We start from the raw sequence: 14,004 nt of genomic DNA on the forward strand, positions 1-14,004 counted from the left end.
AAGATCAAAACATTGTGAAAATTTGGGATCAATCAAATTCAATCAAGTTTTATTTGTATAGTCTCATATTCACAAATCCCAGTTTGTCTCATGGTCTTTAACAAGGTGAGACGTCCTCTGTCCTTAACCCTCAACAAGAGTCAAACTACTAAAACCTTTAACAGGTAAAGAAGGTAGAAACCTCAGAGACATGTGAGGATCCGTCTCCCAGGACGGACACAAGTGAACAGATGTCACGTGGAACAGAGAACATCATCAAGATAAAGGTTTTAGCAGCATTGATGAGGGTAAACATTTTGAAGCATAACTGAAGGTCAGTGAATTGATGGATTAATGTCATTAATGGTCGAGTATCTGAGGAGAAATATTATATATCGAGCTGTCCTGCTTCAATCACAGTCTGTGGTCAGCAGCCAGCAAGATCAGGATCCACCATCAAGATCGGATGCCACTATAGTCCACAGTCATTGTCCACTGCCGCCATGAGGATCCATCACCAGCTGCCACCTCGGTCGTGGTCCACTACCAGTATCTGATGCCAACACGATACAGGATCCGTCATACTGGATCCACCATCACGATCTCTGATACGCGATCCACAGATCCTAATCCACGATCTGGATCTGCAGACGATAAGGCAAAGGGACTCCAGGGAAGAAGTCAAGTCAGTAACATGTATTGATGAGATATGAATTTCTTTGATGAGATAAGGATGGAGAAGAGGAAGGAGAAGCTGGGAAGAGAAGCTCCGAGTGTCATGTGTCCCGACCTTCTAGACCTATAGCAGCCTAACTAAGAGCAGGTCTAGGACAAACCTGGACCAGCTCTAACTATAAGCTTTATCGTAAAGGAAGGTTTTAAGCCTACTCTTAAACGTACAGATGGAGTCTGCCTCCCGAACTGAAAGTGGGAGATGATTCCACAGGAGAGGAGCTTGATGCTGAAGCTCTGGCTCCTCCTCTACTTTTAGAGACTTTAGGGACGACAGCCTGAATTCTGGGAGCTCAGCGCTCTAGTGGGTTGATAAGGTCAATAGGACTAAAAGCTTTTTGTTTGATTTAAACAAAAACTCAGAAGATGCTTCAGAAAATCAAAGTAAGTTTGTTTTAATGGATTTAGTGTTTAACATTTGAAATGAATAACAAGCAAAACTTTACAAATGACTTTTTCGTTCAGGATCAAAGCACTTAAGAGTTTTTTACATCAGAAGTTCAAAACGTTCAGAGCTGATGATGGAAGAAAAAAGGCAGTGAAAGGTTTTCAGTCTCAGGGACGAGTTTCATGCGTCCGTCATGTAGTCGTCTCCACATGCACCAGACTCCAATCAGAAAACACCTATTTTAGCAGCTTTTGACTTCACATTAAAGGCATTTAGCTTTTATCTGATAATCACTTTAATTTTGAAATTTCATATTCACTTTATATTATAAAACTGATGTCCGGGAGGAGACGTAACAGTGTTGAAACTCGTCCTTGATGTGGTCAAACGTCTCGCACTTTTCAGGTCACTTCAACACCTTCGTCCTTCTCTTGCATTGATCAGAGTCTAAAGGCATCTCTCAGTTCATTTACATACGTACATATTCACACAGGAAAAGAAAGAAGAAAGTTGCTATTTAAGTTGCGTATCAGGTAAACTTTAGTCACAGCTGCATCTTTGTGTGTTATTAAGTAGCAGGCTAACACTTAGCGGAAGCTAACATGTGCCTCTCCTTCAATAGTGGTCAAAACAAAAAACCTTTGCAACAACTGACGATGGCTTTATTCCAGTGTAAAGTTGTTATAGTGTCTTTACGATTAATTCAAATAGTCGCTTTTCATCAGGTTGAAATAATAATGTAAATTATGATATGGCGCTATACAAATAAAATGGAATTTAATCATTTTTATTGCAAACTGATATTTTCCGTCGCAGTTAAAGACAAGAATACAAAACTGAAGTAACTGAAAAGTGTAAACATTAAGTGTTAGCTAACTGGCCGGGTTCAGCTGCTCACTGATAGTGTACTTTACTACTTTTGAGCTTGCTAACAGTTAATAGATTTATATTGTATTCGTTCACTTTGTTGCAGTCAATGACAAATTAATTTAATCACAATTCTTTTTCAAAATATGTTTCCTCCATTAAATCCATTTTATAAACAAGAATTATTATAGAAAAACTTAAAATAATTCAGTTTTAGCTCGATTTCCGTGATAATTATGACTGCTGCAGCTTTTCGGTCATTAGCATGATTATGACTTAGCTTCAATGCTAAGAGCTAAACAATGTTATAGTATTTTGATTTTATACGCTGATGTCATGTTCTGTTTGTTAACCAGAACTTCACCTTTAGCTCTAACCTCCTTTTACCTTCATCACAATCACAACTCAGTTATTAATGTGGGGCACAAGAGCAGTGACGAGCTTATAGCATTTTGCTAACTAGCCCCTGCAAGTTCAGGTAAAGTTAATTCTGCTGAATTCTATACGTCATCGACTAAAATCAACTTAAATTCTATAAAATTAGTATTTTAGTGTAAAGAGTGAGATTCATAAGAAAAACGTCATCGTACTTTCAAACGTTTCGTGAACACACAGGCGAGATCCACTGAAGTAAAGCCGACACAAAGTGAAACCAGCTTCAGTAACAACATCAGACAAAGATTTGACTTGTCAATACTGAGAATTCGTCGGTTCTGACGTTAACATACGTTTAAATGAACAATTTAAAAAACATTCACATATTCAGGAAAATGATGGTTATTGATCATTGGAAAAAAAAATCGATTTTCTGTCAAACACAGAAGCAAAGAGTCGGTTCCTCTCTCGTTTTGTGATCATCAGTTCAACTGTTTCTGTTTTGCTTCAAACTGAATGTGAAACTATTCAAGTAAATAAAAAGATAATTAATATGAAACTGTAGAATTGATTCAACTCTTTCATTAGTGTCATTTAAAACTTTCTTTTATGACCTTTGACTAAAACAGAATTTGACGAACTTGAATTAAAACAATCAATTTTATCTTGTCATCAGGTTCTTTAAATATCTGACGGCAGCAGTGACACTGCATCAACGAATCTTATTTAATCAAACGCTGCTGATATTTAGATTTTACTTCTGCCAAAAAAAAATGTCTCTTACCAAAAATTGATGTGAGCACGTTAATGATCTTTTGATCAAATATTGGACTTTACTGTCAATTAACAAATGATATTTAACCCTCCAGGATAATTACAGTTGTGTCAACGAGCCAATGAGCTGATCTGATTCGAGAACAGAGTTTAAATAAAAATGATGAAATCTGGTCTCAGACTTATTTCAAACTAGTCTCTTTTCTTTCGTTCTAAACCAGTTTGTGTTTAATTCAGAAAACTGACCCGAGGAAACTAAAGCTCCTGTTGAGCTTCGTCAGTTGGATTCAGATCCACTTTCACTTTTTAAGTATTTAACAATGAAATATTAGGATCCAAAATCAACCAGGAGAAAAAACTCTGATACGAATGAAAACTCTTCTCGTGAAAACGTTTCCCATGAATCTGAAGAAAAGTTCTTTGGTCATGAATCTTTTTGCAGATTCAGCAGAAATGACTCAGTTTCTCATCACGAGATAAAAATCGAATTATTAATAAGAAAAGGAAAAAAAAAGTTAAACAAATTAAAATAAAATGTAGTCATCCAATCAGCTGCCAGAAAAATAAATCTGTGAAACTGTTGATCTCGATAAATGACCAATGATTTTATCGATGATCAGATGATGATTCACCAGCAGTTTAGCTTCAAACCCACAGAGTTCCCTCTCCTCCGTCGCCACCGCTTCACGTCAAAGGCAATAAAATAGAAAACCAGTTTTTTAATTAATTCGTCTCAGGCAGCAAAACAACGAGGCAGAAATCTTTTGTCACGAGAACGTGAGCGTCACTGAAGATCCATCTTGTAACAGACGAGGTAAACTTCCCGTCCCTCAGGTCTCGATAGCTTCTGTCTCAGACTCTTTGAAAAGGTTTTAGAATCAGCCAGAAAAGATTTGATGATGTCACAACGGCGCCCCCTCCGGTCACATGATGCCGTTTGTGACATACTGGAAGGAGTCGTAGAGTTTGGTGGTGATGGAGCGCATGGACCCGTCGACCAGCTGCTCCACCAGCAGCTGCAGCTGCTCCTCCGTCAGAGACATGTGGAAACGCTCCTTCAGACCACGGATGGTGCTGGAGCCGTGGAAACACGGAAGATGGGAACCTGGAGGAAAGAATTATTATTATTTCAACTTCAACACACAAAAAAATCTAAATCAAAATGTACGTATGTAAATTAATGTGAAACAACAAAACACTTAGTTTTTGTGTGCTTAATGAAGACATTTGAGAAAACAGCCTAACCCCCCTAACCCTACTATATTTATGTAATAATGAGCAAAACTAAAAAGATTCAACTTTCATTAATTAAATGATTTCTTTAATTTCTGAATCTGAATCTGATTGTGAATCAGCTGATTCACTGGTTTTCATGTGAAAGTAGATTTTTTATTCTGAATGTGAAGACGGCTCCTGATTGGTTCCCTGTCAGAACGTCACCTTGTTGCATGATCTCGACGATCTGCAGAACCTTCTCCATGTGCTTCCTGGCAGCGATCAGACCCTGAAGCATCAACATCCTGTAGTAGATGAACATGTCTCCGTCCAAACCGCCCATCACCTGCAACATGTCGTCACGGAAAAAACAGACAAGCCATCGTTTGACCACAGTTCAGTTCCTTTAAAAAATAAATACGATTTTACTCACGTCCACGAACTCTGACGTGAGCTTGAAGGCGGACGTCTCGAAGCCGAGGTTACGAGGAGAACTGGAGAGGATGAAACCAAAGTCGATGTGGATGATGTGACCTTCAGAGTCCAGCAGGATGTTCCCGTTGTGTCTGCATAGAACACACAGCTATGTTAGCCTAGCTTAGCACAAAGACCGGATGTTAGCCTAGCTTAGAACACAGACCGGGTATTAGCCTAGCTTAGAACACAGACCGGGTATTAGCCTAGCTTAGAACACAGACCGGATATTAGCCTAGCTTAGCACAAAGACCAGATGTTAGCCTAGCACACAGACCGGATGTTAGCCTAGCACACAGACCGGATGTTAGCCTAGCACACCTGTCTCACCTGTCTTTGACCTGCAGCAGGTAACAGATCAGACTGTATCCGGCGCAGCTCTGGACGAAGTTCCTCTGAGCGGACAGGAAGGCCTCGGTGGTGAAGCTGCCGTGTTCCTGCAGGAAGTAGTCGAGCAGCGACAGCTGACTCTGTTTACGCACCTGAAGAATTCACAATGACATCATCGTTAATGTTTCATCGTCACCAATGATCAGAACTTTTTATCTTCATCAATAATAATAATAAATCAATAATAATCAATATATGCATTTAATGAACATTAATATTTGTTTCATTCATTTGTGATTTTCCTCATGACAATAAAATAATGAACTAATTGACCAGTGAAGATAAAAAGTTCACACTAAAGACTTTTAAAAGCTGCAGATAAAAAATATCTGACGCAATGGAACAAAGTGTTTCATCGTGTTCAACGTTAAGAAGTTTCCATAGTAACGACAGCATCAGTTTGTCACCTGGTGCAGAGAGACGGCGTTGAGGACGGGTTCGATCATCCCGCTGTCTGATGACATCACCAGGATCTTATACGGTTTGATCCACAGAGGAACTCGCTCCTGCTGCCAGATCGACTGAGGACACACAACACACACACGTCACTGTTGACGTCACTGACAGAGGCACTGTACTACATGCTACATGCTACATGCTTCATGCTACATGCTACATGCTACATGATGTTAAACCAGCTCAGATTAAATCTGGATTTCAGGTGAAAAACCATAAAGGAACAACATGTAAAAATAGAATGTGTTTTTCAGATTTTGTGTGGATCAGTGTTTGAAGTTGTGTTCAGGTGAGTTTGTACCTGCAGCTGTCGGAGCACCTGATAGGCCAGGAGCTCCTGCCTCAGGTCGTCTCCACACTTCACGATGACCGACAGTAACCTCCAGTTGGTCATGTGACCGTACGGAGAAGCTTCTCTGATTCGCCTGTGGAAGTAAACACCCAAACACACAGTGTGAAAGCAGCGGCCAACAAACGTTTCTATAACATTTACTTAACGTTAATGTTGTCGATGACCTCACCTGACTTTCTCCTCCCAGGGTTCTTTGAGGGCGACGGCTGACGGGTCCTCAGGGTCTCGCCTGAACGTAGTCGGAGTGTGAGCGAGGTTCTCGGACAGACGGCGCCTGAACAGCGACAGAGACGTGGTCAGTTGGTGTGTGTGTTCATGTGTGTGTGTTCATGTGTGTTCATGTGTGTGTGTTCATGTGTGTTCATGCGTGTGTGTTCATGCGTGTGTGTTCATGTGTGTGTGTGTTCATGTGTGTGTACCTAATGTCTCCAGCAGCGATGAACACTGGTTCTTTATTCTCTAGACTCGTGATGCTGTCGACTGAAAACTGACTGATGTTGTCACTGCTGCTGGTCTGAGCCTCGGCCTGCAACACACACACACACACACACACACGCACACACGCACGCACACACACACACACACCATCATGAGAACACTGCTGCTAGGCAACATATTTTCTAATTTTAACGTAACTGTCAGCTGATGTTGGATGTAAGCCCCGCCCTCCTCTCACCTCGACCTGCAGCTGTCCGATATCGTCGGTGGCCCACGCGTCTTCGTCATTGTCGTAGTTTGGGACGGTAGAGAAACTTCCCGCCCTGTGCTCGGATGTCATCCCGTTAGCGATGGTCGCCGGGATGCCGCCACAGTCCAGGTTTTCTGCGGAACGAGCTGAGCGGATCCTGGTCTCCGGAATCCGAACGGGAGCCAGAGACGTCTCGAAGCTTTCACACTCCAAAACCTCCACGTAGATGATGTACGGCGCCTGAGGAGCAGGACACCACGTTCTAGATGAACAATCTGAGACATTAATCTGAAGCGGTTTATCCTGTACGCCTCCTGCAGGCGAGGCTCTGACATTACCTTGTCTTTAGAGTTCAGGACGACGGCCTGCGTGTGCGGGATCCTGCAGACGTGGTGCTGGCGCTCGGCGGTGGGCAGCCACACTCGAGCCGGCAGCTTGTGGTTGAGCAGCGACAGCTCTGAGATCAGCCGCTGCGTCTTCTGCTCTTTGGTCGTCAACGTCACCAAACGCTTCCCGATGCCGAGCAGAGACTTGACGAACTCCCGCTGAGGACGGAGACGCTCGGGCTGAGGCAGACCAGGAGTCATGTGAGTATTTGTCATATTGATTATTAATCACTGTGCATCAACAAAAGTCTGCCTAGAAAAGAAATGAGTCATGTGATCTGTTTTCAGCCAATCATCAGTCAGATTCTGAAAGAAAACCACACACACACACACACACACACACACACACACACACACACACACGGAAATGAACACGTGAAGGACGGAGAGAAAAGAAAAAGACAGAAAATGTTTCTCTGCTGTTTCATATCTATAAAAAGTCAAGTTAAATGCATTGATTTAAACTGAATCTCTTGTTCAATGAATGTTGTTATTAAGTAATCAATGTATTTCTGTCAATAACTTAAAACATTGATCTGATATCAGTTTCACTTTTTTAAAACAGGATGATTCTGTCTTTCTTTTCCTTCAGACGTTTCCTCTTTCCTCATCGCCTTCTCTCCAGAGGAAGAGAAACAGACGGGAGGTTACACTCTTCTCTCAGTCTTCTCTTTAATTGTCAGTTTCTCTTTCTGACGACGATGACAAGAAGAAAACTGATCCAGAGCCTGGATCTCGGCCGATGGAAAATCTGGTCAGCACGTGTCTGGAGCGCCGGCCAAGAATGTGACGAGCGACTCGGCAGCAGCTCAGACGTGAAAACTGATTTTCCTTCATGTTCCAGAAGAAGAAGAGGAGCTTCTGTTTCATTTACTCACATCTGACAACCAATCAGCTTCAAGTGTTTTCATCCTGTTAAATTAAGACCAATCAGCACCAGAACCATTCTAAAAGTGGCACTCAAACACAGATCACATGACCACTCACACACACGCTGTAAACAGGAAGCATTTGGTTGTTGCAGAAAGAAGCAGCAATAGTTCAAACTCAAATCCAGAATTGACCTGAACAGCAACTGTCAGTAACACGTTGCTTCTCCATGTTGTGTTCTGGGAGCTGAGGCTGATGCTGGTTCTTCTATTCTGGAAGGAGGTCATGTGACAGGAGACCAATCAGAGACAGTTACGTCATGACTAAAAAGAACCAATCAGCAAGAAGCTGTGAGCGTCATCGTTTCCAAACGTCTCAGTTTCTGAGCGTCCAGAATAAAAGAGTTTCCCATCTAAAACCGAACCAGCAGCATTTACAAACTTCTCTGTTTTATCGGATCTAAGACTCCGGAGTCGTGTGGACGTCAGGTGTATCTGTAGCAGAGATGACGAGACGTACCCGTATGGTTGTAGCCTTGAGACTGAACTCCACCCTCCTCCATTCAATTAAAAAACAAACAGTGAATCTCACCTCCTCGTGAACCGACTCCACCTTCGGGTTACTTCCTGTTCGTCGGAGGCCAGTGCCGGGCCCGCTGCTTGCCGTGGAGGCGTCCGACTTGGATCTCTGGTGGGTCCTTCTAGACGGAGAAACAAAGACCTCAGACTCCCCTGATGTGGGGTTGTTTGGCACGGCGGCAGCGGAAGCCTCTGTGTTGCTGCTGGTGTGCCTGCGGTGACAGCGGCGGTGGGACGGCGACGACACTGGGCTTTCAGAGACAGAAGCTGAAGTTGGTCTGGGCGTGACGGGCGTCAGAGCGGATGGCTTGAGTTCATCGGACAGGATGAGTTTTCGGAGTTTGGTGCCTCTGGAGTGACGCTGGGTGGAGATGTGCATGTCGGAGGAGTAGGCGCCGAGCAGCCATGCCGACAGCAGCGAGAAGGTGATGCTTCCTCTGCAGCGATGGATCTGAGACAAAGCATCAAAACACACAGAAACTCAGTTTCAGCTCCTCAACAACGTTTTCACAAAACTAGTTTCAATCATATGTTGTTCATGAACAACAAAGTCCAGCTTCATCTGAAACTCTTCGTTTTAGCTCCTGTCCCTTTAAGATCCCCCTCCTGGTAAAGCCCACTCTGTTGTGATAGGTCAACAGCTTCCTGGCCAAGATGTCATGTGACATCACAATGAGTTTTCTCTGTAGCTGTGAACAAGCTAACACTAGCTTGTTTTCATTACTATTAAGCTGCGTTAGAAATCTTAACATCAAATGATGATGGTAAACTGATCCGAAACCAATGAACTCACCAGGTACGGTCTGATGGCGTCTCCCACCTCCGTGTCCATGTGCACATACATGTTGAGCAGCTGCGGCAGGTAGACGTCCACCTCAGAGTCAGGGAAGCTGAAGAGTCGATTCCCGATGTACGCCTGCACCCCCGGCTCCTTCGACTTGTACAAGTAGGAGATCGCCATGGAAACGTCAAACAGCTTGGACTCAAAGAGGCGCAGCAGCCACGACTGTTTCGATGATGGTGACACCCCCGGTGGCAGTGGAGAGGAATGCAGTCTGGCTGAAGGATGCGAGTCTTGTTGGGACGTTCCACCTTGTTTCTCGTCTTCCTCGTCTTCCTCTTTGATGGAGCTGGTGTCTGGACTCAAGTACTGAGGAGCACAGCGCTCCGACAAGTCCGTGCGCTGCTGCTGTTGTTGTTGTTGTTGTTGTTCTGGCACGTCTCTGTTCTGCAGCTGGACTTTGAGAAGAACTTCCTGACAAGCTTTCAGAGCGACTTCAGGGTTGATCACTGGAAACAGAGAAGAAGAAGACGTCCTGCTACATATGACATGAACTGACAAATACTCCGTTTAATTCGTCAACATGAACACGATCACATTCAGATTTGATACTGAATTATTTTTCTTCAGAGAATCATGGTGGTGGATGCTGTGACATCTTTGATGTTTGTGGACGTCGACTGAGGTTCGTCACTTTTCACCTGACGTTAGAATGTGACCTGCAAGTTTCTCCTGTGATCATGAGACCAAATGTCACTTCCCGCTCTGTATGCAAATCATAACAAACATCATTTGTGTTTGTGTTGTTTTTTATATTTATGGTGAAAACTGTTGATTTTCACTTTTTCCTAAAAATGGCAACTCTGCCAGTGAAACATCACGTTCTCTTATTTTGAATCAACAAATGGATTTATCTCGGTTTAGATTATCAGGTCCAACTGAACTGAACTAATCTTCAACACATCCTTTTCTCTCTCTCCTCGTTACCTTGGTCACCTTCGAGGTCCATCTCCATGGCGTCCTCTGAGATGACATCCAGCGGCGGACTCGGACCTCGCAGGTCGCCGCCACTCGACACGCTGCTGCTGCCGATGCCCTCGCTGGCGCTGCTGCTGCTGCCGAGGCTGCCGGTGCTGCCGATGCTCCCGCTGGGGCTGGAGCTGCGGGGGCTGGCGCTAGGGGAGGAGGGCTGCTCGCTGTGAGAGGGCGGGGGCAGCTGCAGCTGAGGGCGGAGGTGATGGTGATGAGGATGATGATGGTGGTGGTTGGGGCAATCAGACGAGCTCTCAGAGCAGGAGGTCGAAGAGGAGGAAGAAAAGGAAGAGGAGGCACTGGAGGGGGAGGAGGGGCATGAGAAGGTGGTGGGGGAGGAGGAGGCTGGAGGAGGGGGCGGGGCTGAGTGCGAGGGGCTAAGGTGGAGCTGGCGCAGAGCAGGGGACAAAGAGACGTCAGCGTCGGCCATTTTGGAAGAGCGCACCTGACAACAGGAGAAAGAGCAAAATCAGTTTCCTGCAGCTGTTCTGATCTTCCTCTCTCCAACTGCAGCGCCCCCTGGAGGTCAGGAGCACATACCTGACCATTGAGATATATAACCTGGTTAGCCTAGCTTAGCATAAAGACTGGAGCAGTGTGCCACATTACATCATGAACATGAACATACATGTAAACAGTTAAATTAACGTGTTGAAAACACACATGATGATGTCATCTCAGCCTGGAAACATGTTGAACCGAAACATGATGAAACTGTTCAGTTGATCGATAAGTTGATTAGTTGATTAGTTGATTGTTTTAGATTCTCAGATGAGAATATTTTCTGTCGTGGTAAATTTTAAATATTGATCTTGAAAAACAAAATCAACAATTAATAAAGAAAATAATCCACAGAGACGCTAAATTACACAAACACACGCGTGTTCATGGGGTTTTGCTTTGTCTTCCGCCCACGCCTGAGTTTGTGTGTGTGTGTGTGTGTGTGTGTGTGTTATGTAACGTCCTCTGGCCTTTGATCACTGCTGACGTCCACCAACACTTCCTGTTGATAAAACACGCTAATGACGACCATCTGTTTGTTTTCAAACTGAAACTTGTTTAAAACATGTTTGAGGTTTGAACATGTATGCCATGATGTTTAACAGTGTCATCCTGTCTTTGACGTGCTGATTGATTGATTGAGCTGGATCCAGATTTGTTTTAGTCATTTGTTGACTGATCAATGATCAATTCACCAGTTAAACATGAAAACTGAAGAACAAAGACATTATTGATTAATCTAATAATCATTAATCTGCCCATATTTTCTCAATTTGAATCAATGATCATCTGATTAATTTTCTGTAGATGAACTTATCATCTTCATCACAGACTTCCTGACTCTCGACTCTCACCCTCTGTGGAGATACGACAAACATGAGACGCTAATGATACACTCCTGATGACATCATCACTGGAACATGCTGATCGCACACAGCTGAGTGTGATGTCATCACAGCAGTCTATGTGTGTGTGTGTGAGAGAGAGTGAAAGATTCCAGATGTGATGGTTCTGGAACGTCGAGGCCTGGGTGAAGGTCGACCTTACACACAGACGATAATATTCAGACTGGACGTGAAGTCTGGACTAAACACTGACACTCTCAGGTTCAGATCAGGTTCAGATTCAGGTTCAGGTTCCGATTCAGGTTCAGGTTCAGGTTCCGATTCAGGTTCAGATCAGGTTCAGATTCAGGTTCAGGTTCAGGTTCCGATTCAGGTTCAGATCAGGTTCAGATTCAGGTTCAGGTTCAGATCAGGATCAGGTTCAGGTTCAGGTTCAGATCAGGATCAGGTTCAGATCGGGATCAGGTTCAGGTTCAGGTTCAGATCAGGATCAGGTTCAGATCAGGTTCAGATTCAGGTTCAGGTTCAGATCAGGATCAGGTTCAGATCAGGTTCAGATTCAGGTTCAGAATTCAGGTTCAGGTTCGGATTCAGATCAGGATCAGGTTCAGGTTCAGATTCAGATCAGGTTCAGATTCAGATTCAGATCAGGATCAGGATCAGGTTCAGATCAGGTTCAGATTCAGATTCAGATTCAGATCAGGTTCAGGTTCAGGTTCAGATCAGGATCAGATCAGGTTCAGGTTCAGGTTCAGGTTCAGATTCAGATCAGGTTCAGGTTCAGGTTCGGATTCAGATCAGGATCAGGATCAGGATCAGGTTCAGATTAGGATCAGGTTCAGGTTCAGATTCAGATCAGGTTCAGGTTCAGATTCAGATCAGGATCAGGATCAGGTTCAGATCAGGTTCAGGTTCAGATTCAGATCAGAATCAGAATCAGAATCAGGTTCGGATCAGGTTCAGATTCAGATCAGGTTCAGGTTCGGATCAGGTTCAGATTCAGATCAGAATCAGGTTCGGATCAGGTTCAGGTTCGGATGTATTAAAGATGTTATTAACATGTTATAAAGATGTTACAAGTTCATCATGAAGATGTTTTACATGAAAACGTAGCAGAGGTGAGGAGATGCAACACAAGGAGGAAGAGGAGGAGGATGGGGAGGAAGAGGAGGAGCAAGAGAAAGAGGATGAAGAGGGGAAGAGGAGGAAGAGGAGTAGGAAGAGGAGGAGCAAGAGAAAGAGGATGAAGAGGGGAAAGGGAGGAGCAAGAGGAAGATGTGGAGGAGGAGGAGAATGTAGAGGAAGAGGAGGATAAAGAGGAGCAAGAGAAAGAGGATGAAGAGGGGGAAGAGGAGGAAGAGGAAGAAGAGAAGGAAGAGGAGCAAGAGGAAGAAGAGAAGGAAGAGGAGCAAGAGGAAGAAGAGGAGGAGGAGGATGTAGAGGAAGAGGAGGATCAAGACGATGAAGAAGAGGAGGATGAAGAGGAAGAGGAGGAGCAAGAGAAAGAAGAGGGGGATGATGAGGAAGAGGAGGATGAAGAGGGGGAAGAGGAGGAAGAGGAAGAAGAGGAGCAAGAGGAAGAAGAGGAGGAGGAGGATGTAGAGGAAGAGGAGGATCAAGACGATGAAGAAGAGGATGAAGAGGAAGAGGAGGAGCAAGAGAAAGAAGAAGAGGAGGATGATGAGGAAGAGGAGGATGAAGAGGAGGAAGAGATAGACGAAGATGAAGAGGAGGACCGGGAGGAGCCGCTCCCTCCTGATAAACAGTCCGGGACAGGAGGCTCAGAGCCGGGCTGTTGAAGGCCCTCAGCCCGGGGACTCAGCTCCGAAACATCCGGGTCACAACCAACCGAACCGAGAGGAGACGAACTCTTACCCGGTTACAGACGCGTCCTCACCCGGGGAAACGCTCCCACACTCGGCTGTAATCCGCTTTCACTCCCGGGACTCCGGGTCTTTGATCCAGCGTTAGTCCGGGTCAAATCTAGATCTAATTCGGGTCTAATTCGGGGCTACAGGCTCCATCTGGTCCGACTAGGCTCGGCTCGACTCGACTTTAAAACCTCAGTGACGCAACATCCGTCAAGGCAGCAGCAGTCGGAAACGCCTGAACTTCTGGTTAAATTTACAAAATAAAAGCACAGGATGATTTGTTATGAAAGGATTCATCATGTGAATCGCTTTGATCTCTCACAGCTGATTGAAACCAAATCAATGATCAATGGTTCTGCAGAACCATCAACTGATCAAGAACCTCCTCCTGCTCCTCGCTCAGGGAGACTATTCTATCCCATTTCAATTTAAATGAATCTGAACGATCTT

The 14,004-nt window shown here is 44.4% G+C and overlaps 1 protein-coding gene across 1 annotated transcript; it reads right to left on the reverse strand.

Moving 5' to 3' along the window:
* Positions 1–1,090: 1,090 nt before the first annotated feature.
* LOC118124461 (phosphatidylinositol 4-kinase beta) lies at positions 1,091–13,783 on the reverse strand. Its single transcript, XM_035182302.2, has 14 exons — positions 13,559–13,783; positions 10,293–10,782; positions 9,318–9,814; positions 8,538–8,975; positions 7,029–7,256; positions 6,679–6,930; positions 6,422–6,528; positions 6,172–6,276; positions 5,952–6,075; positions 5,602–5,715; positions 5,135–5,286; positions 4,764–4,896; positions 4,556–4,676; positions 1,091–4,220 (listed from the first exon to the last, which is right to left on the reverse strand). The coding sequence occupies exons 2-14, from the start codon at positions 10,765–10,767 to the stop codon at positions 4,039–4,041; spliced, it is 2,928 nt and encodes a 975-aa protein (XP_035038193.1). The 5' UTR covers positions 10,768–10,782; positions 13,559–13,783; the 3' UTR covers positions 1,091–4,038.
* Between the last annotated feature and the right edge of the window lie 221 nt (positions 13,784–14,004).

Source organism: Hippoglossus stenolepis, chromosome 17 (assembly GCF_022539355.2).
Source record: "Hippoglossus stenolepis isolate QCI-W04-F060 chromosome 17, HSTE1.2, whole genome shotgun sequence".
NCBI lineage: Eukaryota > Metazoa > Chordata > Actinopteri > Pleuronectiformes > Pleuronectidae > Hippoglossus > Hippoglossus stenolepis.

What these genes read in the sequence shown, in the direction of transcription:
- LOC118124461 (XM_035182302.2), bottom strand. Translation starts at nt 10,767, where the DNA reads ATGGCCGACGCTGACGTCTCTTTGTCCCCTGCTCTGCGCCAGCTCCAC. An exon ending in TCGGACAGCTGCAGGTCGAG is followed by an intron (nt 6,529 to 6,678) that starts GTGAGAGGAGGG and finishes TGTGTGTTGCAG; the next exon opens with GCCGAGGCTCAGACCAGCAG. An exon ending in ACGCCGTCTCTCTGCACCAG is followed by an intron (nt 5,287 to 5,601) that starts GTGACAAACTGA and finishes TGAATTCTTCAG; the next exon opens with GTGCGTAAACAGAGTCAGCT.